This window comes from Pelophylax lessonae (assembly GCF_965119305.1).
Source record: "Pelophylax lessonae genome assembly, chromosome: 5".
Lineage (NCBI taxonomy): Eukaryota > Metazoa > Chordata > Amphibia > Anura > Ranidae > Pelophylax > Pelophylax lessonae.
The window spans coordinates 322,571,695-322,598,998 of NC_138772.1; the positions used below are offsets into that span (position 1 = coordinate 322,571,695).

The window sequence follows — 27,304 nt, forward strand, 5'->3', positions numbered from 1 at the left end:
AGAATGCGCCATGACAGGGAAAGGTGGAACCTGATCTTTAATGGAATAGGCCTCGGTCACCACCTGTCTTATCCAACTGGAGATAGTAGCCGAAGAAGCAACCAGCCCTTTTCCTGGTCCGTCCGTAACCACAAAAAGTGAGTCTGACCTCCGAAAATACTCAGTAGCTGCCAGATACACCCGAATCGCACGAACCACATCCAAGGTATGCAAAGCAGATTCCTTGGGATGAGCTGGCTTGGGACACAAGGAAGACAACACAATGTTCTCATTCAAATGGAAGTCAGAGACAACTTTAGGAAGGAATGAAGTACAGAGAGACCACTTTAACCACTTTATCCCTATGGACCACTAAATAGGGACTGCGACAGGATAATGCTGCCAATTCCGATACCCTGCGGGCCGAGGTAATAGCCACCAAGAATATCACCTTCTGGAATAATGTAGACAAGGGAATATCCCAAATATTCTCAAATGGAGGTTTCTAGAGAACCGAAAGTACTAAATTTAAATCCTGTGGCGGCACAAGAGATCGTACAGATAGAGCCACATGTTGAACCCCCTGAATGAAGGTACAAACTAAAGAGTGCGTGGCTAGGGGTCGCTGAAATAAGACTGCCAAGGGCAGACACCTGGCCCTTGATGGTACTCAAGGCCAACTGCTGATCAACGCCCTGTTGAAGAAAGGTTAAGATCCGAGCCACAGCAAAGGATCGAGGATGAGCTTCAATCGACTCACACCAAGAAATGTATGCTTTCTATGTACGATGGTATATCTTGCTGGAAGAAGACTTCCTCGCCTTCACCATAGTGGGGATCACTGATCCAGACAGACCTCTATCCCTGGCTTTCAATAGCCAAGCCATTAAAACCAGCATGGTAGATCAGCCCTTGGGACAACTGGTCTTCTCTAAGAGGAAGCCCCCCAAGGAACGTTTACTGCCACCAGGATGACTGGAAGATCTTCTCTCTTGATTCCCCGCAGGAACTGCGGAAGTTGCCTTAGTCGAGGATGATACTGGCCTTACCGTGGCCCTTGGATGCCTGTGGCATCTGTCAGAGGACCCCGTGACCTTCGGTATCCTCCTGTGGAGCCGAACCCGCTAAAGGAGCTGCATGTAGGACTGTGCAAACAGAACTATCTTGAAGGTGGATACCACCAAACTCAGAACCTGTATGTAAAGAGAACTGTCTGTGTGACAGCAGCCAGTGAATCACGGCCTGTGGTTCCTGAAATTTGTCCAGAGGAAGAACCACCCTGGTCAGAATTAAAATCGGATGGGGATTCCTCTACTGGAAACAGGAGGGTCCACCACTTTTTTAAAAGCGGCTCCTGACAAGGGTAATGTATAGCAAAATGTTTGGGGACCACAAAGGGTAATTTTGGTTGTTCCCATTCCTTACAGGAAAACCTGTAAAAAAAATAAGGCACATAAGGAAACACCTTTGGAGTACGATGCGACTCATGCGTACTAAACAACACAGCCACATCCATGAATACATCAGCCGCATCCTCCACACACTGCAGTGATAAATGCGTTTACCAGCGTTTTTTCATTTGCTGCTGCGATCATGGAGGAATCATCTTTACTACCAAATGGATCAGGGGGTGTGATATTAAATCCCCCTGGACAGGCTGTGTCCACGGCGGCATCAGGCTCAGAATCAGATGAGACAACCTGAGCAGGGGACACTTCCTCCTGGGCCTTTGCCCACACGCCACTTCCACAAGGGACACTAAGGGCTGCAGGACTGCCGTCAGTGCAACAATGGGAAGCTGGGGTTCTGAGAGACGTGCCGCCTCCATGAGGGGGTCTGTGGGGGAGAGGTGACCGTGAGGCTCCATAAGGAAAGGAAGACCTTGCAGTAAAAAAACAATCTTTTGGCACCACTAAAGGATCCCCTCAAGGCTCAGGGTACCTATCAGCAGAGAGAGAGAGATAACAGGGACCCCCAAAGACTCACCCTACCAACCAAAGGAGTGCTGAGAATTCGAACCCAGCATCATCATGGACGCTATCCCTGTTCATATGTCCCAGGCACAGGAAGAGGAAAATAATGAGGAAGTGGAAACTAATGAGGAAGAGGAGGAGCTTCGGCACACAAGGCTTCAATTGTCTCCAGCATCTCCCAGACTAAAAGGAAAATGGCCCCCGTGACATCATCCGACTACACAAACATGGCCACCAATCGGAGACCAGCTAGACTAAAGGTAAAATGGCCACCATCACCTACAAACACTGAAGCATGCTGCCAGGATCTTTCCTGCACCCTCTGCAATGGGACCCCCCTGAAGGTAGGACACACACATTTAGGGGAGACTCTGCTGTGCACTCTGCACCGGTCTCTGCACTATACCCACACTGTAAATAGCAGGGCATGCACCTAGGAGTCTCCTACACTGAGACCCCTCCAGACTACCAGGACGGGACACATACTATCCCAGAACCCTTACAGAGTGGGGATAGCTGGGGAGACCCAAGGGGCCTCTGCTGCATTATCTGCCCTGAGACCCCCCACCAGACTCTAGGTCCAGATAGGGGGGGAATGGGAGTGGAGGAAGCCCAGCTCAGTGAGGGATTTAAGGATGGGAGGAGGGAACCTGTGCCCAACCCAAAGAAAACCACCAAAATGGGGGGAGAGGAGACTGTACTTACCCTTCCATGGTGCGGTTATTGCTCCAGACAGAACTCCTCACCACCGAAGTAGGGGAGCTGTCGGCCAAGGGATCGATGTGACTCAGACCTAAGCCCGGTCATATGCGACCCTGCGAGATGTTTAACTCGCGGGCCAGCCTCTGTCCGTGAGGCTATGTCATGGCCAACCTAGTACGTAGCTGCCGTCTGAATGCGCTCGCTGGCTTGGCTGGGGGGGGGGGGGGGGGGGGGAAATCACTGGATCTAGATTATCCAGCCTGTTGCCCAACCCGGCAGTTGATTGTAGATCTCCCGAGAGAAAACAAAAAAGATGTAAGGAAGGAGAAAATTGCTAGGACCAGAGATCCCAGCCGGGAGCCTAAGTCCTTACTCCTTACTAGACTGGTTAAAACGGATTACCTAGAGCAGAAAGGGGGGTTAAATACCAGCAGAGGATGGCCCATCGGGGTAGCCGGGTGTTTTCGTTCTGCCTAGTCCTACTCCTGGAGGAGGCAATATATCCCACTAGTTATGGATTTATGGAGCGCTGTGCCCATCGAACTCAGAGAAATGGATTTTACGGTAAGTACAAAAATCCAATTATTCTCTTTCGTTCATTGACGGACACAGCTCTTGATCTTCATACCCATTGGGTTATACTGCCCCCTACAGGAGTAGGACACTAGGCAGAAAAAGAATCTGGCCACACCCATGGGCAGTCCCAGGAGGTATACTCCCTCTCGCAGCTATTGCCACTCGTTTTTTTTTTCTGCCTAGTCAGGAGTAAGGACCTAGTTCCTTGCTGGGATGTCTGGCCCCGGAAATTTTTTTCTCCTGGTTTTTTCCTGTGAGATCTACAATTAACTGCCCGACTGGGCGACAGGCTGGATAATCTAGATCCAGTGATCACCCCAGTTGGGCCAGCGAGCGCGTGCAGACCCCAGGTCGTGCTAGGTTGGCCGTGACATAGTCCCACTGGGCGGGGCTGGCCTGCAAGTTAACGCCTTGCGAGGTCGCATATGACCAGGTCTCGGCCTGAGTCGCGGTGTTCCTCCTGGCTGAAAGCCCCCTATTTCAATGGCGGGGGGGGGGGGTTCTGTTTGGAGCGGTGCCCATCTGGTTCCTGGTATGGTGAGTAGCTGTCCCACCTCTCCCCTGGAGGGTTTTGGGCTGGACGTGGGCCCCTCCTTGGGACGGTCGGACCCCCGGGTTCCCCTCCTTCCTGTCAGGCACTCCCCTTTCATCTGTTCCCCATCCCCTCAACTCATGAAGGGGCTGTGTGGGTGGTCTGGTCCACCTCCTGAGCTGGCAATGGAAATTGCATTTGAAAGACCGCTGCGCAAATACCATGTGACATAAAATATTGCAACAATCGCCATTTTGATCTCTAGGGTCTCTGTTAGAACCCCCAAACATTTTTATATATATATTTTTAAGTAATTTTCTAGCAAAAAAAATGGATTTTTGTAAAATCTTACCGTAAAATCCTTTTCTCTTAGCTCATTGACAGACGTAGTCCTCGGTGATACACCACCTTCGGGTTATGTTGCCTCCACAGGAGCAGGACTAGACAGGAAATTAAAAAGCTCTGGCCACACCCTAGGGGCAGTCCCAGAGGGTATATCCTCTCTCTCTCTGCCTCAGCAAATCAGTTATGTGAAAAAGCAGTCTTTAGAGATTTTAACCCAACTCAAAAAACAGAGGGGCGGGGACTACGTCTGTCAATGAGCTAAGAGAAAAGGATTTTACGGTAAGATTTTACAAAAATCCATTTTTCTCTAGCGCTCATTGACAGACGTAGTCCTCGGTGATACACCACCTTCGGGACGTCCCAGAGCAGTATCACAACTGAGGGGTGGGAAAATGAAATCAAATCCCAATCTAGAAGGCCCAACCGGTGCCAACTAGAAGTTTACAATGCTCATCCTTAATGATGAGACTCAACAAAAGAAGAGAAAAATTTTTTTTTTTTTTTTTTCAAACAGAAAAAAACCCTCGAGGTAGACCACCGGTCTCCTCAAATTGCGGCCTGCAAAACCTTGCGGCCAAATGAGGCATCCGCCGATGCCGTCACATCAATTTTATAGAATTTTGTAAAGGTATGTACCGACGACCAGGTGGCCGCCTTACATACCTGGACCACTGACGCCTGATGGCGAAAGGCCCAGGAAGTACTGAGCGCTCGAGTGGAGTGCGCCCTAACAGGGAACGGAGGACTCTGACCCTTAATAGAATAAGCCTGTACCACCGTTTGTCTAATCCATTTGGCAATGGTCGCGGCAGATGCAGGCAAACCCTTTCTGGGGCCATCCGTGATCACAAAAAGTGAATCCGTCTTACGGAAAGATTCCGTAGCTTTCAGGTATACCCTGATTGCCCGAACCACATCTAAGGAATGCAACGCATGTTCCCGATGATGCTTGGGCTGAGGACACAAGGAAGGTAGTACAATATCTTCATTCAGATGAAAATCTGAAACCACCTTAGGAAGAAAAGATGGCTTAGGATGAAGTACTACCTTATCCCTATGAATCACTAGGTATGGGGACTGGCATGATAATGCAGCCAGTTCTGACACCCTGCGAGCAAAAGTAATAGCCACCAAGAAGGCCACCTTCTGGGATAAAGTAAGCAAGGGAATCTCCCTGAGGTTTTCAAAGGGAGGTTTCTGTAGAACCGACAAAACCAAATTAAGATCCCAGGGCGGTAAGGGCGCGCGGACTGGAGGAGCCAGGTGCCGCATCCCCTGGATGAAATTCCGCACCAAGGATTTGGTAGCTAAAGGCTTCTGAAAGAAGATTGCTAATGCTGAAACTTGACCCTTGATGGTGCTCAAGGCTAGCTTCTGCTCAACCCCTTGTTGCAAAAAGGCCAATATTCGAGTCACCGAATAGGTACGTGGAGGAAATCCTAAAGATTCGCACCACGCAATATAAGTCTTCCATGTGTGATAATAGACTTTGCTGGAAGTCGCTTTCCTTGCTTTAATAAAGGTAGGAATGACTGAAGTAGACAAACCTCTGTCCTTCAGTACTTGGGTCTCAATGGCCAGGCAATTAAACCCAGCGACTGTAAAGCATGATGGTAAATTGGTCCTTGAGACCACAGACACTCCCTGAGACGAAGTTCCCACGGAACGTCTACGACTAACATGTCCAAGTCGGCCAGGCCGGCTTGAGGAGGCCAGCCTAGAATTTCTAGGACCACTGGCGCTGATAGAATCTGAACCAGGCGTCCCTAGAGGTATCTGGCCCCGACCATCCGAGAAAGTCTGGTCGTTTTCTGTTCCCACACATTTATCAGATACCTGATAGTTATCAGGAAAGGTGATCTTTTCTGGTTGAACCTCAGGGACCGAAGTCACCCGACTAGAGGCTACTTGGCCTATCTGGTCAACCAGATCCGATTCCTGTGAGGTATCGGGACTAATCTTAGGAAAAGGTAAAGGAAAAGATTTATTCAGGGAACGGTAACTACCGCTTCCTGTAGTACTTAAATGTTGGAAGGGAAGAATCGCACCGGTAGTAGTGGTTGATGCTCGATCTAATGTCCTGAATACCGGTGAAAACGTCCCCCCACCCTGAAACCGGGTGGGGGCGCACCTTCAGGCTGTGTACTCCTTTGCTTCGGGTTTGGCTGGGTTGGTCCTTTGCTTGTCCGACCAGCCCTTCTTGAACCCTCCTGGAGGAGTCTTGCCTTTCCCGCTAGTACCAGCCGGGCGCCCTTTATGGGCGGTAAAGAAAGGTCCTCGCTTGTTGCGAGGTCCCTTAGCTTTAGCAGCCTGTGGCAAAAAAGTGCTCTTGCCCCCAGTGGCATCCTTAATGATTTCATCTAGGTTGGCCCCAAATAGACGATTCCCCTGAAAAGGGAGATTAGTCAAGGTCTTTTTGGAACCTAGGTCAGCTGACCAGCATTTTAACCACAGCACACGTCTGAGGATCACCGCTGACTTAGATGCATGCCCTAATAAGGGAGTAGTGTCCAAGGCTGCGTCACAGATAAACTGTAGCCCTTGTATAATCTGTTCCATCAAATCAGATGTCTCCTGGGGAATATCTTTTCCCCTAAGATCTTGGCGTACCATTTTCGCCCATTCCGTAAGTGTCTGGGAAACTAGACCAATAACAATTACTGGTCTAAATGCTGACCCTATCAGAGAGAAGATGGTGCGGGACTCTGCTTCCATCTTTCGATCCACCGGATCCTTAAAGGACGAAGTGTCCTCCACTGGAATAACCGTGGCTTTATTCAGCCTGGAAATAGGTGGATCCACTACTGGTGGTACCGTCCATCTCTTAATGATGGATTCCTCAAACGGATAGCGTCTAGCAATACGCTTGGAAATAGTAAAGGTACGTTAGAATGCTCCCATTCTCCTTTAATCTGATTACCGAAACATTTAGGTACAGGAAAAACCTTCACCGTTTTGATGGGCTTATTAGTACCAAAAGGAATCTCTGTTTCAGTTGCCTCTGCCGGTAAAGCCTCAAGTTTTAAGGTTTCCTGCACTGCCACAACTAGTGCGTCCACCAATGCTTCTTCCTGAATTATAGCAGGAGAAGAAGCGTCCTCCTCACTGTCTGAGGGGGCTTTACCTGGGATAACAGCCCTTGCAGAGGAACCTGCAACTGCAGTGACCATCTCTGAATCAAAATCAGAGGTGTCAGATAGTATAGGGGTAGGCGGGGGTCGCTTCCTTGACCCCCGTCCCTGACAGGCCGCCTCCACCCGAGCCACCATAGACTCCAAAATTGCTGTAAATGACTCTATACTCTGTGCACCGGCGGGTCCCGTGGCCCCCTCGAGGGAAACAGGTGGGGGAATATGTGTGGCAGGGTCCATGATAATTCCAGTCACTTCCTGGATAATATAATTCAAAAATAAAAAACTTTTTTTTTTTTTTTTTTTTCAGACCCCCAGCGCCACAAAAGACCCTTAGTGTTACCTGCTAGGGATCCCTATCGATCGAGAGAGAGAGAGAGATAGACCCCCAGGCTCACCACTTGATGCTCAGAGTTTAACTGCAACAGGTTACAGCGCTGTCTTAACAAACAGGTAGTCTTTTGGCTGGCTGCCCAGGAAGAAAGGAGGCGGCTCCGCCCCTCTGCACGCCTTCCGGCGCCTCCCCCAAGCTCCACGAGGTGTTTGGATCACCTCAAACATGGCCGCCCCCATGCTGGAGACACGAGGCTACGCCAAAATGGCGGCTCGTGCAATCCAGCAAAAAAAAAAATGGCGGCGGCCTGTACTGAATAGCGGTGTGCTGCAGGGCACACAACACTCTCTCTGCATGGGGATATGGCGTGGTTGGCGGTACCGGCCCTGGCGGACCGCATGGCCATTCGGGAGGCCTGCTAATAGCTGGAGATCTGATTAGGAAGGCAGTCTACATGTCCGTGGCTTCTGACTGGTAGGTAGCTTATTCTTAACACCGTAAGATTCCCAGAATGCCACAGATTACATCTTTTTAACATGTATACAATTAGATTGTTAGCTCCCAAACCAAGCCTCCTGGCTTTTTGCACATAAAATCACACTCAAAGTAGGAGGATCTGTGTCATGTTATAGGATAGAGAGGGACTCTATCTTACCATACAGAGAGGGGCCCGCGTTCACCACAAGACCCGTCAGGGGAAAAGGGGGAACATACTACTCACCATACCGGAACCAGGCGGGCACCAACTCCTGACAGTACCCCTCTCCACCGGGGCGGGAGGGCTGTCGACCGATACGGACGCCGTGACTCATGGTCTTTGGCGTTTCAGCGAGACGTTTAACTCGCGTGGACAGTCCTTTAATGGGTCTTTGTCGCGGCCGACCCAGCGCGGAGCTATGGCTTGCACGCGCTCGTAGGCTGAACTGGGGTGACCACCGGATCTCAACATCCAGCCCGTCGCCCAGTTCAGCTTTCTTGCTTGAAGATCTCACAGGAACACTGGAGAAAAAAAGCTGTCTAAAAAATCCTTTAAGAAAAAATTCTTGCCAGGACCTAAGATCCCAGCAAGGTATCTAGGTCCTTACTCCTAACTAGACAGAAAATAACTGATTTGCTGAGGCAGAGAGAGAGAGGATATACCCTCTGGGACTGCCCCTAGGGTGTGGCCAGAGCTTTTTAATTTCCTGTCTAGTCCTGCTCCTGTGGAGGCAACATAACCCGAAGGTGGTGTATCACCGAGGACTACGTCTGTCAATGAGCGCTAGAGAAATACAGATTTTAACTTATAAGCAACATATTTAAAAAAAAGGCTTAGGCTTAATAAGCTATAGGGTATAACACTAGGCACACAGAGGTCTTTTGGCTTCTTTAAAATTGAACACTTGGGTCATTTATACCTGCAGGTTTATGCACAAAAATGACAACATTTCTCTGATGTTCATTGACTGACACAGCTCCTGATTCTTCTTAACCCTTGGGTTATACTACTCCATACAGGAGCTGCACCGGTTGTTTTTACTACAAGACCGACCGACAGCTCTAGAAAACAGTACTGGGATGATGCTAGGCATTACCCTGGTACAACCACTTCAACAAAATGACGTACAGGTACGTGATTTTGCGGGAAGTGGTTAATGTACAGAATCAGGCAACAAGTAAATGAGACTGATACGCCGCAGTTGCAAAGGGTCCTGCAGGACAGTTCCAGGATTTTGTACACTGTGGCAGCAGGGCCGATCACACTGACTGAACAGTGAATGAAGAAGCAGCACAACGATGAACTCATCTCACGGTTACTCTGCTCTCATCCTATTAGCATGTTTGCAGCCCACTTGACTGGATTATTCTTCTGCTTTCACCTCCCCTTCTCTGAGCTCTGCTGTACAAACTGTACAAAAGGCTGATACTAAGTCAAATGCAGGCACTTACACTGATTCCAATTAATATACAACTGCATTTAGTAATACAATAATAAATTTAGAGCTACATTCAGTGGTCTTTTATATCTGTCTGAAATTTACGAACAAGAGGGTTTATTTTACTCCCACTGACACCAATGATAGGGCTTATTTTACTTGCACTGACACCAATGATAAGGCTTATTTTACTTGCACTGACACCAGTGATGGGACTTATTTTACTCCCAGTGACACCAACTGTAGGACTTGCTGTATTTACACTGACACCAATGATGGGATTGTTTTGCTCACATTCTCTTCAGTGTTACTCCAATCTTTGTTTTGCCCACAACATAGCAAAGCAAAGGTGCATTACCTCCAGATACAAGCCGTAAATCACATCCATTTTATTGGCCATGCATACATCTGGTTGATGGGCACAGTACTTTTTTCTCCTCAATAACGTCAAGGTGTCTCTCCTGATTATTTTAAAATGTTGTCACAAAGCCTAGGTTTACACTGTTACAGATGTTTGGGGGGGGGGGGGGGGGAGGAGCAAGTAAATCGCACCTACAACGGCACCTGCAGCCATAACACGCTGCTCTTTGCAGAAGTGAGGGCATCCCATTCATTCTTAAAGTGGAACTATACAAAATCTGAGAAAAACAAACCAAAAATTCTATGAAATTCATTTTTAACATTCATAGTAAATTCACCCCTTCATCCATGTCACCATGCTTTATTTTGTCGCAATATTGTTTTGAAAAACACCCCTTGGCATTTCTGACAATGGCCATCTTGAAAATGATTCATGTAGCATTTACTTCCTGGAATCTATCTGCCATTAGCTCAGGCATTGGCTGAGCTGAGTACGCTCCCTCCCCTCCTGAAGACTCCTGGGTTGTATGACATAATTTGCCTAGGCATGAAAACCAGGAACTAAAAAAAAAAAAAAAAAAATTTAAAAAAATTCAAAACAAGTTGCTATAATATACTTTCCTATTTATTTACTAATGCTTCCAGCATAAGGATTAAAAAATAGTCAATGTTGATTAGGAGAGTGAAGTTTCGCTTTAATAGCACCGCCATGCATCTAAAAATGCAGCACATTTCTAGGTTCATGCTTTTGCACCATGCGATATCCCTGTGACTTTGTGTTTTGCAGGGACCTTTTTCCTGCATTTTCTGCAGTCTACAGAAGCCCATTCAAATGAAGGGGCTGCTATGTCAATGCCAACGTGAGCTGCAGCAAACACATAGGTGTGAATCTTGCATAACTGGTTTGCCTCTGTATAGCTTCCTTCTTTCAACAAAAACATCCAATGTTTTTGGGCTTCCGTTCTTTATAAACTGTTACTCACGATCAGTGGAAATTAGGCCACTAAGAGTTGCAGGGAAAGCTTTACAAACATGGACTATAGAAACATAGGTCTTAGCAATCCAGTGAATACTTTTCCGATGGAACACCTTAAGGCTAGTTTCACACTTGTGTGATGCGGGAACCACAGCGATTCCTGTACAGGTTCCCGCACCGCATCGGCATCGCAAACACTTCACACTGCGCTCTGCGAACGGCTGTGGGTGTCAATATACAATTAATAACACTCCCAAATTGGTTCGAATAACGTGATTTGTGGAATCAGATGGAATCTGATCGTATAGGTCTGAACACCCATGCAATCCGATTCCAGTGTGGACCATAAAAGGGTCCTGCACCATTATAGTGTGAATGTGATGCGATTTCAGGCATACAAACTGGCTGAATTCGCCCTGCACAGACATTGCATTTGATGTGCACAGGAATGTGGTGCGAATCACATGCGACGTCTGCAATCGCATTAGTGTGAGCCCAGCCTTTAACAACGTGAAACGTGTGGGGCATGTCCTGACTGCTGCTAAAGATGGCCGCTCGGCTGTGAAGCTCCTCCGATACTCGGCTCTCCACAACGGCTCACGGCATTCCAGCTACCAGTGACAACAATCAAACGGGAGATTCCCCACACGCAGACATACTCGGGATATGTCCCGAAAAAAAAATAAAAATAAAGCACCCAGACCTCATTGCCTAACAGACTACTTCATGCTCTCAGGAGGGCAGACCCAGCAAAGATGGCGCCAAGGAGAGCAGCCATTCTCCTCACACGCTACCCACAGACCCTGGAGAAACTCTCCAGCAAGCCTCCTCACCTCCATCAGCTGAATGGGGTAAGAGAGCAGCACTTTCCCCTGCACACTCCCCTCACAAGAGCTGCATATGGCAGCCACAGCAGATGCATAGGCAGACATGCAGACAGGACACTTAACTCCTCTAGCAGCATTCCCTGCATCTGATGCCCCTCTGCATCTGAGAACACACTTGAAAGCAATGCTACTGTCCCTACAAACAGGCCTGCAAAAGGAGCTACGCTCCTCTATATCCCACCTCCGCAGCAGAATTGATGACATTGAGGACCGCACTGAACACCTAGAAAATCAATTCACTGTAATGGTGAAAGCACATGATGAAATGGTTGACGCACATGACAAACAGGTCGAACAGATCTGTAAACTCCAATTAAAAAGGTAGCAGACCGAGGATCACTCACGGTGAAATAACCTCAAAATCAGGGGGGTCCCTGATGCGGTCAAACCAGCCGACCTTATCCCATACTTGCAGCAACTGTTCCTGAAATAAATACCAGACCTGACACCCAGACACCTACTGATGGACAGGGATCATAGGATGCCAAAACATGCCTACCCACCGGAGACAACACCCAGAGATGTCCTGACAAGGATTCATTTTTATCATATTAAAGCGGTAGTATCCCGTGTAAAAAAAACAAAAAAGAAAAACCCTGCAGGACAATGGCATAATGTGCTAGTATGCATCGCATACCCTGTTCTGGGTTAGGGTCAAAACCGCAATATGGAACATCACGGGCATCCGCAGCACGCTCACGCCCCAACAAGCATTAGTTCTAGCCCTGGACGCTTGGCCTCCCCCATTCCACTCCATCCTCACACACATCTTCATTGCAGCTAGGATCCTGAAACTGGAACAGTAATACCATACCATCACTCCTTCAACTTCACTCCACAATCAATCAACACATGCAACTGGAACTGATGTACGCAAAGGCATATCTATCAATGCCCAAATTCGAAGACCGTTGGGCCCCATGGACCAAGTACTCTGCCAGCATTACCAACCCCTGAAATATAGCAGACACTACGCAAATGTAAAACATTGGCATACCATGCAAACGTGTTTTATATAAGTTTTTATACAAGTATCACTCTTTGATTGCTACTCTCGTATATTCCCTGTCCCTACTATGCTATGAGATATCAACCTTTCCCCCTCCTCTCCCTTACCGCTATCATTAGTACCTGTACCTAATTCAATAATTCAATTACAAAGCTACTTTGACTTACTTAAGTTAAGCTGCTATATGTCTAGCATTGTTAAATAAGTAAACCGGGTCATATATATATCACTTTTTAAAGACCCAGACTTTGTTCTTTTTCTTATGTACTGTTTTGTAACTTAAAATCTTTTCAATAAAACTTAAAGTAAAAAAAAAAAAAAATGTGAACATAAAGCCTATGTGCTATCTACTTCTTATCTTGGCACTGGCAGTCATGAAAGTTTGGGAGTTGGAGATGGGACAGATCAGAATCATTTGACAAAAGGCTACACTCTCATTCAGAAACACTGTGGATAGCTTTGCTGAGTCAAGAAGTGCAATGAATTACATAGAATTAACCATACAGTAAATTAAGTGGACCTTTTGATTATATCACATATACAGTATCTCTTCGATGGCACTAGCAGTTCACTGATTGCTTTTTCTTTTGTCCAGCATTTCTCATTAAAAGGTAATGGATTTTTCATTGATCAGAGAAAGGATAGATGAAGAGAAATAAATGTAAAAAAAAATTACGCACCAGCTATAAGAACAGAGCGGGCACGTGTAAGGCTTCTCGTGTGTGTGAGTCCTGATGTGTCTACGCAGAGAACTGCAATCTATTGAGGCATAAGTACATAACTCGCATTTAAAAGGCTTTTCACCTACAAGAAAAATAAAACAGAAATTAAGCAACAGAAAAGATCACATGTGCTTTTCAAAAGCAGCCATAAATCTAATTTCGATAACATTGATTTCTTGTAACATACTATTTACCAAAGATTTCTAAAGTAAACATTCAAACCATCTGAAAATATGCTCATAATAAACAGCGGTAGGAAATGGTTACGGCATGGTGCATAGCTTACAGCTGCCAACGTTTGGAGAGAATCCCACAGACATACTTGCTGTGCAGAAAATAAAATTCAATAACACAAAAACTAAGCAGCAAACAACGTGTTGGGTTTCTAAAAACCTAAGAAGTTAAAGCGGAGCTTTAGTAGTTTTTGTGTATATTAACAACAAAAAGTGTACCTGCTTACTTTTAATAAACTGCCACTCACTTGTCCCAGGATCCAGCCACGTAGTCACCTTAACAGTTGCTTCTCTCCCTTTCCTCTCCCTGGCGCCAGCATTTCAAGCTGTGGACACCCGGCTGTGACAGCTTGCAGTTTTCACAGCTGGGTGTGCACTGCGCATGCACGAGTCGCGCTACGCATGCTGAATGGTCCGGCAGTCTTCTGGCCTAGTCTATGAATCCAAACAGAATCTAGCGAGCAGCCCTTTACCAAATATATAAAGCAGCCCTCAAATTTTCCACTCGCCTACTCGCATTTTGCGAGTGGAAAATTATGTCAGGCGAGCTACTGTCAGGGGAAGAGAGGAGAGGAAAGCCGCCGAACGATTGGATAATGTCAGCGGCGGATCATCCCGCTCAGCTTTAATTGTAATTGCCGCTCGCCGACATACACAGTCCCGCCTCCTAGCCCGGCTTCTTTGACAGACAGAACACCCGGCCAACCAGGATGTGTTCTGTCTATCAAAGAAGCCGGGCTAGGAGGCGGGACTGTGTATGTCGGCGAGCGGCAATTACAATTAAAGCTGAGCGGGATGATCCGCCGCTGACATTATCCGGCCAGCAGGACTGATGGAGGGGGTAAGCCGATCATCTCACCCAGAGCCGGTACAAGGGAGGGTGGGATGGATGGAAGGATGGCTGCCCTGGGCGTCTGTGTCATGGGAGGTGGAGGGGCGCTGCCAGGAGTGTTTGTGACAGGAGAGAGCGGGATGTGCTCTCTCTGTCTTCTCGCCGGGCTTCACACACTGCTGTCAGATCGGTACTTCTCCCCTTAAAGAGTCAGAGTGGAGGTGGAGCGGAGGAGAAGACAATTAGTTCCTAATGCTTTGCACGGACAGCTGATGGGAGAGATGCGGCTGCAGAAGGGGAAGAAGATTGCGGCTCAGGAAGGACACTGGATGTCAGATCGGGACTATACAGAGTTTGTTATCCCCTCTCCTCCGAGTCAAAGTAAGCAATGTGGAAAGGGGGCGGGTAACAAACTCTGTATAGTCCCGATCTGACATCCAGTGTCCTTCCTGAGCCGTAATATTCTTCCCCTTCTGCTTCTGCAGCCGCATCTCTTCCACCAGCTGTCCGTGCAAAGCAATAGGAATAGGAATCGGCTTCTCCTCCGCTCCTCCTCCGCTCTGACATATGAAGAAGAGGATCACAGCGATGTGCCGCGCTGTATCTGAGGTCTGCATGCTGGAGGAAAGGGAGAACTACACTGACTGGGGTACAAAGCTTATCCTGTCACCTCCCAAATTCCCATCTCAGCACAATCCCCCCACCCTCCTAGCACAATCCCTCCCATCTCAGCACAACCCCCCCCCCTCCTAGTTCAACCCCCCATCTCAGCACAGTCCCCCCCTCTTAGCACAATCCCCCCCTCCCTCCTAGCACAACCCCCCCTCCTAGCACAACCCCCCCCATCTCAGCACAATCCCCCCTCCTAGCAAAACCCCCCCATCTCAGCACAATCCCCCCTCCTAGCACAACCCCCCCCATCTCAGCACAATCCCCCCTCCTAGCAAAACCCCCCCATCTCAGCACAATCCCCCCTCCTAGCACAACCCCCCCATCTCAGCACAATCCCCCCTCCTAGCAAACCCCCCCATCTCAGCACAATCCCCCCTCCTAGCAAAACCCCCCCATCTCAGCACAATCCCCCCTCCTAGCACAACCCCCCCATCTCAGCACAATCCCCCCTCCTAGCAAAACCCCCCCATCTCAGCACAATCCCCCCTCCTAGCACAACCCCCCATCTCGGCACAATCCCCCCTCCTAGCAAAACCCCCTTATCTCAGCACAGTCCCCCATCTCAGCACAACCCCCCCTCCTAGCACAACCCCCCCATCTCAGCACAGTCCCTCCCCCTCCTAGCACAATCCCCCCATCTCAGCACAATCCCCCCATCTCAGCACAGCCCCCCCATTTCAGCACAGCCCCCCCCTCCTAGCACAATCCCCCATCTCAGCACAGTCCCTCCCCTCCTAGCACAACCCCCCCATCTCAGCACAATCCCCCCTCCTAGCAAAACCCCCTTATCTCAGCACAGTCCCCCCCATCTCAGCACAATCCCCCCCCTCCTAGCACAACCCCCCCATCTCAGCACAGTCCCTTCCCCTCCTAGCACAACTCCCCATCTCAGCACAATCCCCCCATCTCAGCACAGCCCCCCCCCTCCTAGCACAATCCCACCATCTCAGCACAGTCCCCCCCCTCCTAGCACAACCCCCCCATCTCAGCACAGTCCCCCCCCCCCTTAGCACAACCCCCCTCCCATATTGATCCCACCTAGAAGTAATCATCTTCCAGAACAGGAAGTCTTGGGGCTGTTAAAAAGGGGGTATTGGGGGGGGGGGGGTTGTGCCAGTAGGAATAATGGGGTTTTTTGTGCTAGGGGGAAGGTTTTGATGGGGGGAGGATTTGACGGGTAGGATTTGGGGGGGGTACTAGGATGGTGATTTGGGGGTTCCAGACCCTTGATGGGCACTGAAAACGTTGTTATTAATATTTATTTTTGTAACTTCTGCATTAATGCAAAAACATTTAACAGTGTAATTTTATGAGATAATTTGAGGGCGTGTTTAGGGGCGGAATTAGGGGCGGGGCAGGGTAGGAGTTGGGTGGGGCAACTGGTGGCGAGTAACCCTTAAGGCCTGGCTAGTAGCTCAGGACTTTAAATTTTGAGCCCTGATATAAAGTGTATTAAAATATCAGTTGCAGGCACTCATCACATTCCTATACAATGTGTCAAGATTATCCAAACAACCAATGATCCATGCTACTAATTGCCTCCAATCCAGCACGTGTATTCCAAACAAATACAAAGTGGTATAACAATCCAAAAAAATCCTAAACCTATTTGAAACATGGCATGTATCAATTTACAACATGCGTCTTTGTGAGAGATAGAGTTTATACGTGCAGTCTTTATAGTGGTTCAAGACAAAAAGGAAAAAGAAAAAAAGAAATGTCTCCCTGAGGAAGCTATGTGATCCCTGTGGCGTAATGCGTAGGGGAGGGGTGAGAGGACGGCATGCCAGCTGTTCCCAGAGGTAGAACTTTTACTCTGCAGACGAGTGCTGTGTCACAGAAACAAATACTGGTGGATTTTAAGCGATGTCACTTTGGTGCACTTGAAGCACCCAGCATATGCAAGTAATCATTTGACTACACTACAATAAATATCACCCAGTTTTTAAGATATAAGCACTATTGGATTTTCTTATTCTTTATATACACATGAGCATGGAGACTACGGGATAGGAGACAGCGTTAATAAGGAGGAAGCGCAAGTAGACTTGAACACCCTTATTAGAGTCCAGATGGGACTAAAAAGTGCTATCTGACCCAACATAACAGTGAGGTCACTGGTATACAGGTGAGAATACACCCAAAAAGGAGCACAAGTGGGGTGTCATTACCATTCAAGAAATATTAAGTGGAGATCACTACAATCAATAACTGGACTTTTTTTCCTTTTTATCTTGAACCACTATAAAGACTGCATGTATAAATTGTATCTCTCACAAGGACATATATTGTAAATTGATACATGCTATGTTTCAAATAGGTTTAGGATTGTTATATTACTTTGTATTTGTTTGGAATACATATGCTGGATTAGAGGCAATTAGTAGCGTGGCACATTGGTTTATTGGATAGTCTTCTAGGAGCTGTTACAAAAGACTGCTCGGAGGGAGAGGGAGAGAAGAACTTTCGCTCGGATCGCCTAGACGATCCGAGCAAAGTGGGAGCAGATGCCCGTCAAAATCTAGGTAGCAGCCAACCCACCCCCCACCCAAAAAAAAAAAAACATGCCAAATGTGGCATAGGAGGGTTGAAAACGCAACTTCCCCTTTTGGGTGGAGCTCCAACCTTAAAGATGAACTTCAGGTAGATATAACAGACTAATGAATGCAGCTATAAAATCATTGATATTTTTTTTTGTGCCCTAATTTGACCTAATCAACTGTACAGCAGAGCTCAGAGGTGGGTGAGGGAATGGGGGTGGAACCAGCAGCCAATAAACTGTGTTGCGGTGCTAGGAGCATTTTGATAGGAGGCGAGAGTAAAACAAGAGATGTGCTCATTAGTCTGCTGCTGCTTCTTTCATTTTGCAGTCACAAGCTTGGGATTGGATCAGTTTTTGCGATCAATGACTGGACTACTTACAAATCATAAAACATCTAGCAACTTAGCTTGCTTGTTTGTGGTCAGCATTTTTTATTCCTCAAGTTATGTAAATGGAGTGTATGTATGGGCCGAATATCAGGCAGAAACCGGCTGACATTCGGCCCGGTGGAATGCAGCCATTCCGACAGAAACCGCCCACTTGGCTGACTTCTGTCGAAGGGACATGACCGAAAAGGGTCTGCCAATCAGCACCCAGTCAGAGCTCTCAGCTTGACCGTTGTGTTCTGGCGGGGAGCCATCCCCCTATCAGAACACAATAGCACAGCAGGGGAGATCTCTGTAACCCGCTGAACGAAAAAGAAAAACACGCGCTCAGGAGGAGCCGCTGTACTGACAAATCCAGTGTTTCTACAGAGATCCCTCCTGCTCCCGAGTTGAAGAGCTGTAACGTGTTATGGACGGACCAGCCCCCGAACCCCCCCCCCCCCCCATCTGACAGCAGGGATCTTCTCCCCCCTTCCCAGCTAGCTGTCACAATTTAGAAAAAACATGCCTGAGAAAGGCTCCACCCACCTGGCAGTGTCACTCATTCAGTGTTCTGTGAAAGGAAAACTGCAAGGTCTAGCTGCCTTTGCGGCTGTTGGCTTGTAGTTTTCAATGAACTACCACGGCCCTGTGGAATGCTATGGTGGTTCATCCTCTCTTCCTATACAGGCACACAGATGCACTGACAGATCTGCAGGAGACCTGCATGGCACCAGTGATCTGCTGATCGCTGGTGCCATGCTTTAGAAGCTCCAGAACCAAAAAATAATGAATGCACATTTTACCTGCAAAAAAAAAATGTGCATTATTTTTTGTTAAAAGGTGAGCGTATCTTTTAATTTAACATTTTAGTAAAACATATTGTACACATTTATTGTAATTTTACAATCATTTCAAACAATAGTATAGCAAATAGTGTGTTTAACCTTCTGGGTTCGAATCTGTAACCCAAGGGCAACATGGACCTCTTTGGTGTATGTTGGGGCCCTTGTACCCCAGATTTCTGGGGTGGAAGTAGGAGTATTGCTTTGTAAAGGGGTCATAGCAGTGATCCATCTCTTCTAGCCTCGTCTAACAGCTCCCCAATTTTTTGAAGCATATCCAGCCTTCAACCACACCTATAGCATATCCTTGGTCTCTGAAATTTCTCTCTAGCAACAGAGAAAATTATAAACATTGATGTCAGGGGCTGCAGGCTCCTTATACCTTGTAATTTGACAACTACTGGTTTAATCAGGCCATTCCTTAAAAGTTTAAAAAGGTAAAACTTTTTTTTTTTCAGTTTTGGATAGAGTGGAGAGGGATTAGACCCCCTGAAAGTTTTTATTGCTCTTGTTGCAGCTATTAGGGAGATTCACCCTCTCTATTTGTCCTGTTTACTATCATTGAAAGTGAAAGAAAATCCCACTTTTTGGGTGGTCCCCAGAAAAGTAATAGAAAGGAAATCTTCCAATGGGGACACCAGTTCTGGTGACCTGGGAGTCCCCAGGGAATTCCCTTAATTTGTAGGGGTTTCCTCTCACTTCCTGTTTGGGGGAACAGGAAGTGAGGAAAAATCTCCTTAATGGGACACAGATGGCAGAAAAAAAAAAAAATCGGACAGGAGTTATAAACCCTACCTTGCTCTATCCAAAATGAAAAAAAAAAAAAAAAATGTGATTTTTGACTGCAAAATCCATTTCTCTGATGTTCATTGATGGACACTCCTGATATTCATAACCATTGGGTTATACTGCCCCCCACAGCAGTAGGACACTAGGCAGAAAAGAGTTCTGGCAACACCCAAAGGCAGTCCCAGGAAGTATACTCCCTCTCTGTTCTAGCCACTCAGTTTTGTTACAAGCAGTGTCAGGAGAATAACAACTACACAGAGGGGCGGGTACTGTGTCCGTCAATGAACCAGTGAAATGGATTTTACGGTAAGTCAAAAATCCCATTTTCTCTTTCGTTCATTGACGGACACAGCTCCTGCTACTCATAACCATTGGGACGTCCCAAAGCAGTTAAACATGAGGGCTGGGAACAACCAAAAAAATGTCAAAGGCTAAACATTAGCCAATCAGACAACAGGAGCTCAAACAACTGGAGCCCACCTGAAAAAATAATACACCCTCAAAGAGGATCAGGTCCTCTTAAACAGCAGCCTGCAAAACCTTGCGGCCAAAGGAAGCATCCGTAGATGCCAACACATCCACTTTATGAAACTTTGAAAATCACTGACGCCTGATGACGAAAGGCCCAGGAGGCACTAAGTGCCCTAGTAGAGTGCGCCTTGACAGGGAAAGGAGGAACCAGACCCCTGATGGAATAGGCCTGAACCACCATCTGTCTGAGCCATCTGGAAATGGTTGCAGAGGAAGCAGACAACCCTTTGAGGCCCGTCCGTGAGCACAAATAGAGAGTCTGACTTCCTGAAAGACTCTGTAGCTGCCAGGTACACCCTAATTGCCCGGACCACATCCAAGGCATGCAAGGCAATGTCCTTCGGATATTTAGGCCTGGGACACAGGGAAGGCAACACAATGTCTTCATTCAAATGAAAATCAGAGACAACCTTTGGAAGGAAAGACGGGCAGGGGCGAAGAACCATCTTATCCCTGTGAATCACCAGATAGGGTGAATGACAGGATAATGCCGCCAGTTCCGACACCCTGCACGCAGAGGTGATAGCCACCATAAAGGCCACCTTCTGGGACAGCGCAAGCAGGGGACTATATCGAATATTTTCAAAGGGAGGCTTCTGTAGAGCTGAAAGCACCAAATTGAGATCCCAAGGTGGCAACGCAGCCCGCACTGGAGGGACCAAATGTCGGGCACCCTGAAGAAAGGTACGCACCAGTGTGTGGCCAAACATCGTTGGAAGAAGACTGCCAAAGCCAACACCTGGCCCTTGATGGTACTAAAGGCCAAATTATGTTTAACCCTAACCCCCCCCCCCCTATTGAAGGAAGATTAAGATCCAAGCCACCGGGGAGCAAGGGTAAACCCCAAGCAACTCACACCACGCAATGTATGTCTTCCTTCCACGTACAATGGTAGATCTTCCTAGAAGTAGATTTCCTAGCCTCCAACAGTGTAGGAATCATTGATTCAGATAAACCCCTATCCTTCAGGACCTGGCGTTCAACAGCCAAGCCGTCAAAGCCAGCGACTGTAAAGCAGGATGGAAGATCAGACCTTGGAACAGCAGATCCTCTGAGAGGAAGCTTCCAAGGAACTTCGGTTACCAGCCGCACCAGATCGGCGTACCAAGCCCGACGAGGCCAGTCTGGAGCCATTAAGATGACCAGAATCCCTTCTGCCTCAGTCCTGCATAGAAATCTGGGCAGAAACTTGAAAGGCAGGAAGGTGTAAATCAGCTGATACTGACCCCATGGAGCGACGAGTGCATCTGTGGCAACCGCCAGAGGATACCTTGACTGAGCCACAAACCTCTGCACCTTTCTGTTGAGCCGAGACACCAAAAGATCCACCTCGGGGGTGCCCCACTGGAGACGCAGCCGATGAAACACCTCCGGATGAAGGGACCACTCCCCTTGGTCCAACGCCTGCTGACTGAGGTAATCCGCCTGCCGATTTTCCACCCCGTGAATGTGTACGGCGCTGAAACGAACCTTTCTGCCCACCTTAGAATGCCAGCTACCTCCAGAGCCACCAGGACACTTCTTGTGCCTCCTTGGCGATTGACATAAGCCACTGCCGTGGCATTGTCCGATTGAATGCGCACTGGACAACCCTGAAGACGATCTGCTCGATGATCAAGACAGTCCGATTGCTCGGAGTTCCAAGACATTGATTGGCAGTCTGGACTTTTCCAGCATCCAGGTCCCCTGAGCAGAATGTTTGCTGAAGACGCCACCCCAGCCAGACAGGCTGGCATCCGTGGTGACCACTGTCCAATACAAGGGGAGGAAGGATTTTCAAAGCCGAAGTGCCAGAGAATGAAGCCACTAAATCAGGGACTCACTCGCTCCCCGACTCAGCCGTATCTGATTTTCCAGAGACTGCGGAGTCTTGTCCCATTTGGCCAGAATCTACCTTTGCAGGGACCTCGTATGAAACTGTGGAATTGAAATTGCCTCAAAAAGGTAGACACCATCAAGCCCAGCACCCGCATGCAAGTCCAGAGGGACGAATATCTGTTGGACAACAGGAGGCGAATCGCAGCCTGCAATTTCTGGAGTTTGTCCAGAGGAAGGAGCACTTTGGCTAAGACAGAGTCCAGTTTCAGGCCCAGATAGTCCACCCTCATGGACCGAGCCAGAGCAGACTTCTGAAAATTCAGAATCCAGCCGAACTCCCGCAGAATTTGTATTGTGTTCTCCAGGTTTTCCACCAGAGCAGAGGGAAACTCCGCTCGCAGAAGGCGATCGTCTAAGTAGCCCAGTACCACTATCCTGCATTGGCGTAGCAAAGCTAGCACCAGGGCAAACACTTTTGTGAAGACCCGAGGAGCAGAGGCGAGACCAAAGGGTAACGCCAACTGATAATGCTCCTTTCCCATAGCAAAGCAGAGAAAATGCTGGCGATTGGCACATATTGGAATGTGAAGGTAGGCATCCTTGATATCGACAGAGGCGAGGAAATCTCCCTGACGCAGGGATGCCACCACCATTCAAATGGATTCCATTCTGAACTTCTGTACCCACACAAAGCAGTTGAGCGCCTTGAGTTCCAGGATTGGACGCACTTTGCCTTCCTTCCTGGGGACTGTGAACAGGTTTGAGTAAAAACCCTTAAAACGTTCCAAAGTCCGATTCAGGACAATCACCCCTTGAAGGAACAGATATTGTACCGCCCCAAACAGGCCCTGTAAGCGGTCTGGGGACAGGGACAAGAGTGAAACTCGATCTTGTAGCTGGACCGAATGACTTCGTGAACCCACTTGTCTTGCACCAGGGAAGTCCACTAATCAGGAAACCAGCAAAGACGCCCCCCCACCCCCGATACGGGGGAGAGCGCACCTTCATGCAGAAGGAGCCTTATCCATGGGTCTGGGAAAAGCCTGCTCTCGGCTTACCAGACCAGGTTCATTTGAATCCTCCTGAAGAGGCCCTGAAAGGCTTTGAGCCCTTGTCAGTCGATCCTAAGGGACAAAAAAAAAAAAAAACTTATGAGCTGAGAAGAAAGGCCCATGTCTACGACGAGGTTCCTTGCCCTTAGTAGCCTGTGAAAGAAACTCTTTCCCCCTGTAAGAACTTTAATGATGTAATCAAGGGTAGCTCCAAACAGGCGGTCTCCTTGCAAATCTAGGCCTTTTTTGAAGTCTGATCCACAGACCAGCACTTGAGCCAAAAAAGACACGCTGAAGGACCACTGCCAAAACAGGGAGGCAAGCCATCAGGGCAGCCACATCCAAAGAGGCATCACAGATAAACTGCAGCCCCTGGACCAGCTGGTCCGCCAGCTCGGCAAAGGCAGGGAGAAGCTGTTCCCCCTTCAGGTCACAGCATAAGAGCTTGGTAGACTTGGTCAGAGTATGCGACACTAGGGCAATGGTGAATACCGGCCTCATTGCCGAACCAGCCAGAGTACACATATTGCAGGCAACAGCCTCTGATTTCCAGTCAGCCGGATCCTTATAGACCGTGGAAACTCTTCAACCGGAATCATGTTGTTTGGCACAGTCCATTTACTAAGAAGGGACTCCTCATTGGGTTAACACCTGGTAAAGCGCTTAGGAACCCCACGGGGAGGCTTTGGTCATCCCCACCCTTTAGTGACAATTCTCTCAAAATAGGCAGGGAAAGGAAACACCTTTACCGCTCTGGATGGCTTGTGAGTGCCAGAGGGTACCTCTGTGCCTCCGTCTCAGCTTCAGCTGCATCCATCTTTAGAGTCAGAAAGCACCAAGCTATCCTCAGCAGAGAGGACCCCACCTGCAGAAACAAGCGCTTGCAGCCACCAGGATAATGCACTACACACGCGGCCATCAGGAAGCAACATCATCCAGGGGCCAGCACCAGGGGATAAGGAGATGCTCCCACCACCGAAATCCCCACCCACAGGGCTCCACTGTTATGGCCGCTGCAATTTTCAATGGCAAACCACAGCAATATGGCCGCCGGACTACACAAACCTGACCAAGTATAGAAATACACAGATTACCACGAGGCATACAGGGACCCAGGAGGGAGACCAGGTCTCAGGGAAGGATCTAGGCAGGATGGGGGGCCCTGGCAGGAGCCCCCACAAGGTACAACCCCCCCCCCCAGCACAGTTGATCGTCTGGTCGCTGGCAGTGCACCCCCCCGGCCCCCATCCCAAGTAAGTGCCCTGCCCCAGGAAAAGTGGACAGACCACCCAAACAGCCCCCGCGTATGTGGAGGGGAGGCAGGGCAAGTGAGGGACTCGGCAAGAGGGGGTGCCTGCGGGAAGGAAGGGAACCTGGGGGTCTGATCATCCCAAGGAGGGGCCCACGTCCACCCCAAAACCCTCCAACGAGAGAGGGGGGACAGCAAATCACCATACCAGGAACCAGGAGGGGACTTCTTCAGACAGAACCCCTTCTCCATCGAAATGGGGGGCTGTCGGCCAAGAGGAACGCTGGGACTCGGGCCGAGACCCAGTCGTATGCGACCTTGTGAGGCGTTTAACTCGCAGCCCCTATCCAGTGGGGCTATGTCACGGCCGACCTAGCGCGGAGGTATTCGCAAGCTCGCTGGCCAGACAGGAGTGACCACTGGATCTAGATTATCCAGTCCGTCCCCCAGTCCGACAGTTGATTGTAGACCTCACTGGAAAATTCCAGGTGAAAAAATTTCTATCTAAAAAGAAAAAAATTTGCCAGGACCAAAGATCCCAACAAGGAACTAGGTCCTGACTAGGCTGAGTGGCTATAACAGAGAGAGGGAGTATACCCCCTGCGACTGCCCATGGGTGCAGCCAGAATTATTTTCTGCCTCTCGTGTTCTGCTCCTGTAGGGGGCAGTATAACTCAATGATTATGAATACCAGGAGGTGTGTCTGTCAATGAACAGAAGAGAAAAAAAGTTTTGCCTATATTTCTACTTTAACATACAATCAATGGAATGAAAGACAAGATATTAACATAGGTTGCTTGTGTTCTGCAGGGTACAATGGTACTTTAGATAGATTTTATGGGATAACTATATTATTGTCACCTTTAAAACACATGTGTATTCTGATTCCTTGTAGTATTTATTCTAAGGATAAAATACATTTATATAAAAAATGTGCTTGTAAACCCCATGCAAAGAATACAAATCCACCAGGTTTTCCTTTGGTATCTTAAAATAGAATGCTGAACGGCCCTAGACTACAACAAAAATGATAGGTCCACAAAAAAGGCAAAACCTCATATACCACTATGAAATTGTGTAGTGCCTGCTCATGGTTATTACAAGAAACTGTGCAAAGCAGCAGTATGAAAAGTGGAATTTTTACATATGTATATTACTCAGCAAACAGAAAGAGAAGAAGCCTGTTATTAGGGGCTACAATAAGGCTAGCCATAAAGTAACCGCAGGAATCCCATCTGCAAATACACATACCGCATTAAAAGAAACCTGCCATGAGAGAAGCAAGTTTTCAGGCCATCATGATGGCTTTCTGGATATGATACTTTGCGAGTCACAAGCCCAGAACATACAGTTGAAAGAAAAAGTATGTGAACCCTTTGTAAGGATATGGATTTCTGCACAAATTGGTCATAAAATGTGATCTGATCATCATCTAAGTCACAATAGACAATCACAGTCCGCTTAAACTAATAACACACAAAGAATGAAATGTTGCCATGTTTTTATTGAACACACCATGTGAACATTCACAATGCAGGTGGAAAAAGTATGTGAACCCCTCAACAAATGACATCTCCAAGAGCTAATTGGAGTGAGATGTCAGCCAACTGGAGTCCAATCAATGAGATGAGATTGGAGGTGTTGGTTACAGCTGCCCTGCCCTATAAAACACACACACCAGTTCTGGGTTTGCTTTTCACAAGAAGCATTGCCTGATGTGAATGATGCCTCGCACAAAAGAGCTCTCAGAAGACCTACGATTAAGCATTGTTAATTTCTTTGCATAAAGCTGGAAAGGGTTATAAAAGTATCTCCAAAAGCCTTGCTGTTCATCAGTCCACGGTAAGACAAATTGTCTATAAAAATGGAGAAAGTTCAGCACTGCTGCTACTCTCCCTAGGAGTAGCCGTCCTGTAAAGAAGGTGAAGAAGAATCCTAGAGTGTCAGCTAAAGACTTACAAAAGTCACTGGCAAATGCTAACATCCCTGTTTGCGAATCTACAATACGTAAAACACTAAACAAGAATGGATTTCATGCGAGGATACCACAGAGGAAGCCACTGCTGTCCGAACAAAACATTGTTGAATGTTTACAGTTTGCACAAGAGCACCTGGATGTTCCATAGCAGTACTGGCAAAATATTCTGTGGACAGATGAAACCTAAGTTAAGTTGTTTGGAAGAAAAACACACAGAAAAAGAGGCAGAGCACACCGACATCAAAACCTCATCCCAACTGTGAAGTATGGTGGTGGGGGCATCATGGCTTGGGGCTGCTTTGCTGCGTCAGGGCCTGGACGGATTGCTATCAAAGGAAAAATGAATTCTCAAGTATATCAAGACATTTTGCAGGAAAACTTAAGGCCATCTGTCTACCAGCTGAAGCTCAACAGAAGATTGGTGTTGCCACAGGACAATGACCCAAAGCATAGAAGTAAATCAACAACAGAATGGCTTAAACAGAAGAAAATATGCCTTCTGAATTGAGATGCTGTGGCATGACCTCAAGAAAGCGATTCACACCAGACATCCCAAGAATATTGCTGAAATGAAACAGTTCTGTAAAGAGGAATGGTCAAGAATTACTCCTGACCGTTGTGCACGTCTAATCTGCAACTACAGGAAACGTTTGGTTGAAGTTATTGCTGCCAAAGGAGGTTCAACCAGTAATTAAATCCAAGGGTTCACATACTTTTTCCACCTGCACTGTGAATGTGTACATGGTGTGTTCAATAAAAACATGGCAACATTTCATTCTTTGTGTGTTATTAGTTTAGTTAAACCCTCCCTCCTCTGTACCTATAGGTAAGCCTACGATAAGGCTTACCTATAGGTACTGTAAATATCTCCTAAACATGTACCGTTTAGGAGATATTTACCTTAGATGCATCCAGTGACGTCACTGGCGCATGCGCTCTGAAGGAACGGCCGCTGG

The 27,304-nt window shown here is 47.8% G+C and overlaps 1 protein-coding gene across 1 annotated transcript in view; it reads right to left on the reverse strand.

The window, feature by feature from the left end:
- Positions 1-27,304, reverse strand: part of LOC309556934 (uncharacterized protein) — an 87,761-nt gene that overhangs the window by 14,530 nt on the left and 45,927 nt on the right. The window contains exon 5 of the mRNA XM_082259506.1: positions 13,401-13,524. Coding sequence (XP_082115632.1) covers positions 13,401-13,524 — 124 coding nt within the window. The remainder of the gene's footprint in view (positions 1-13,400; positions 13,525-27,304) is intronic.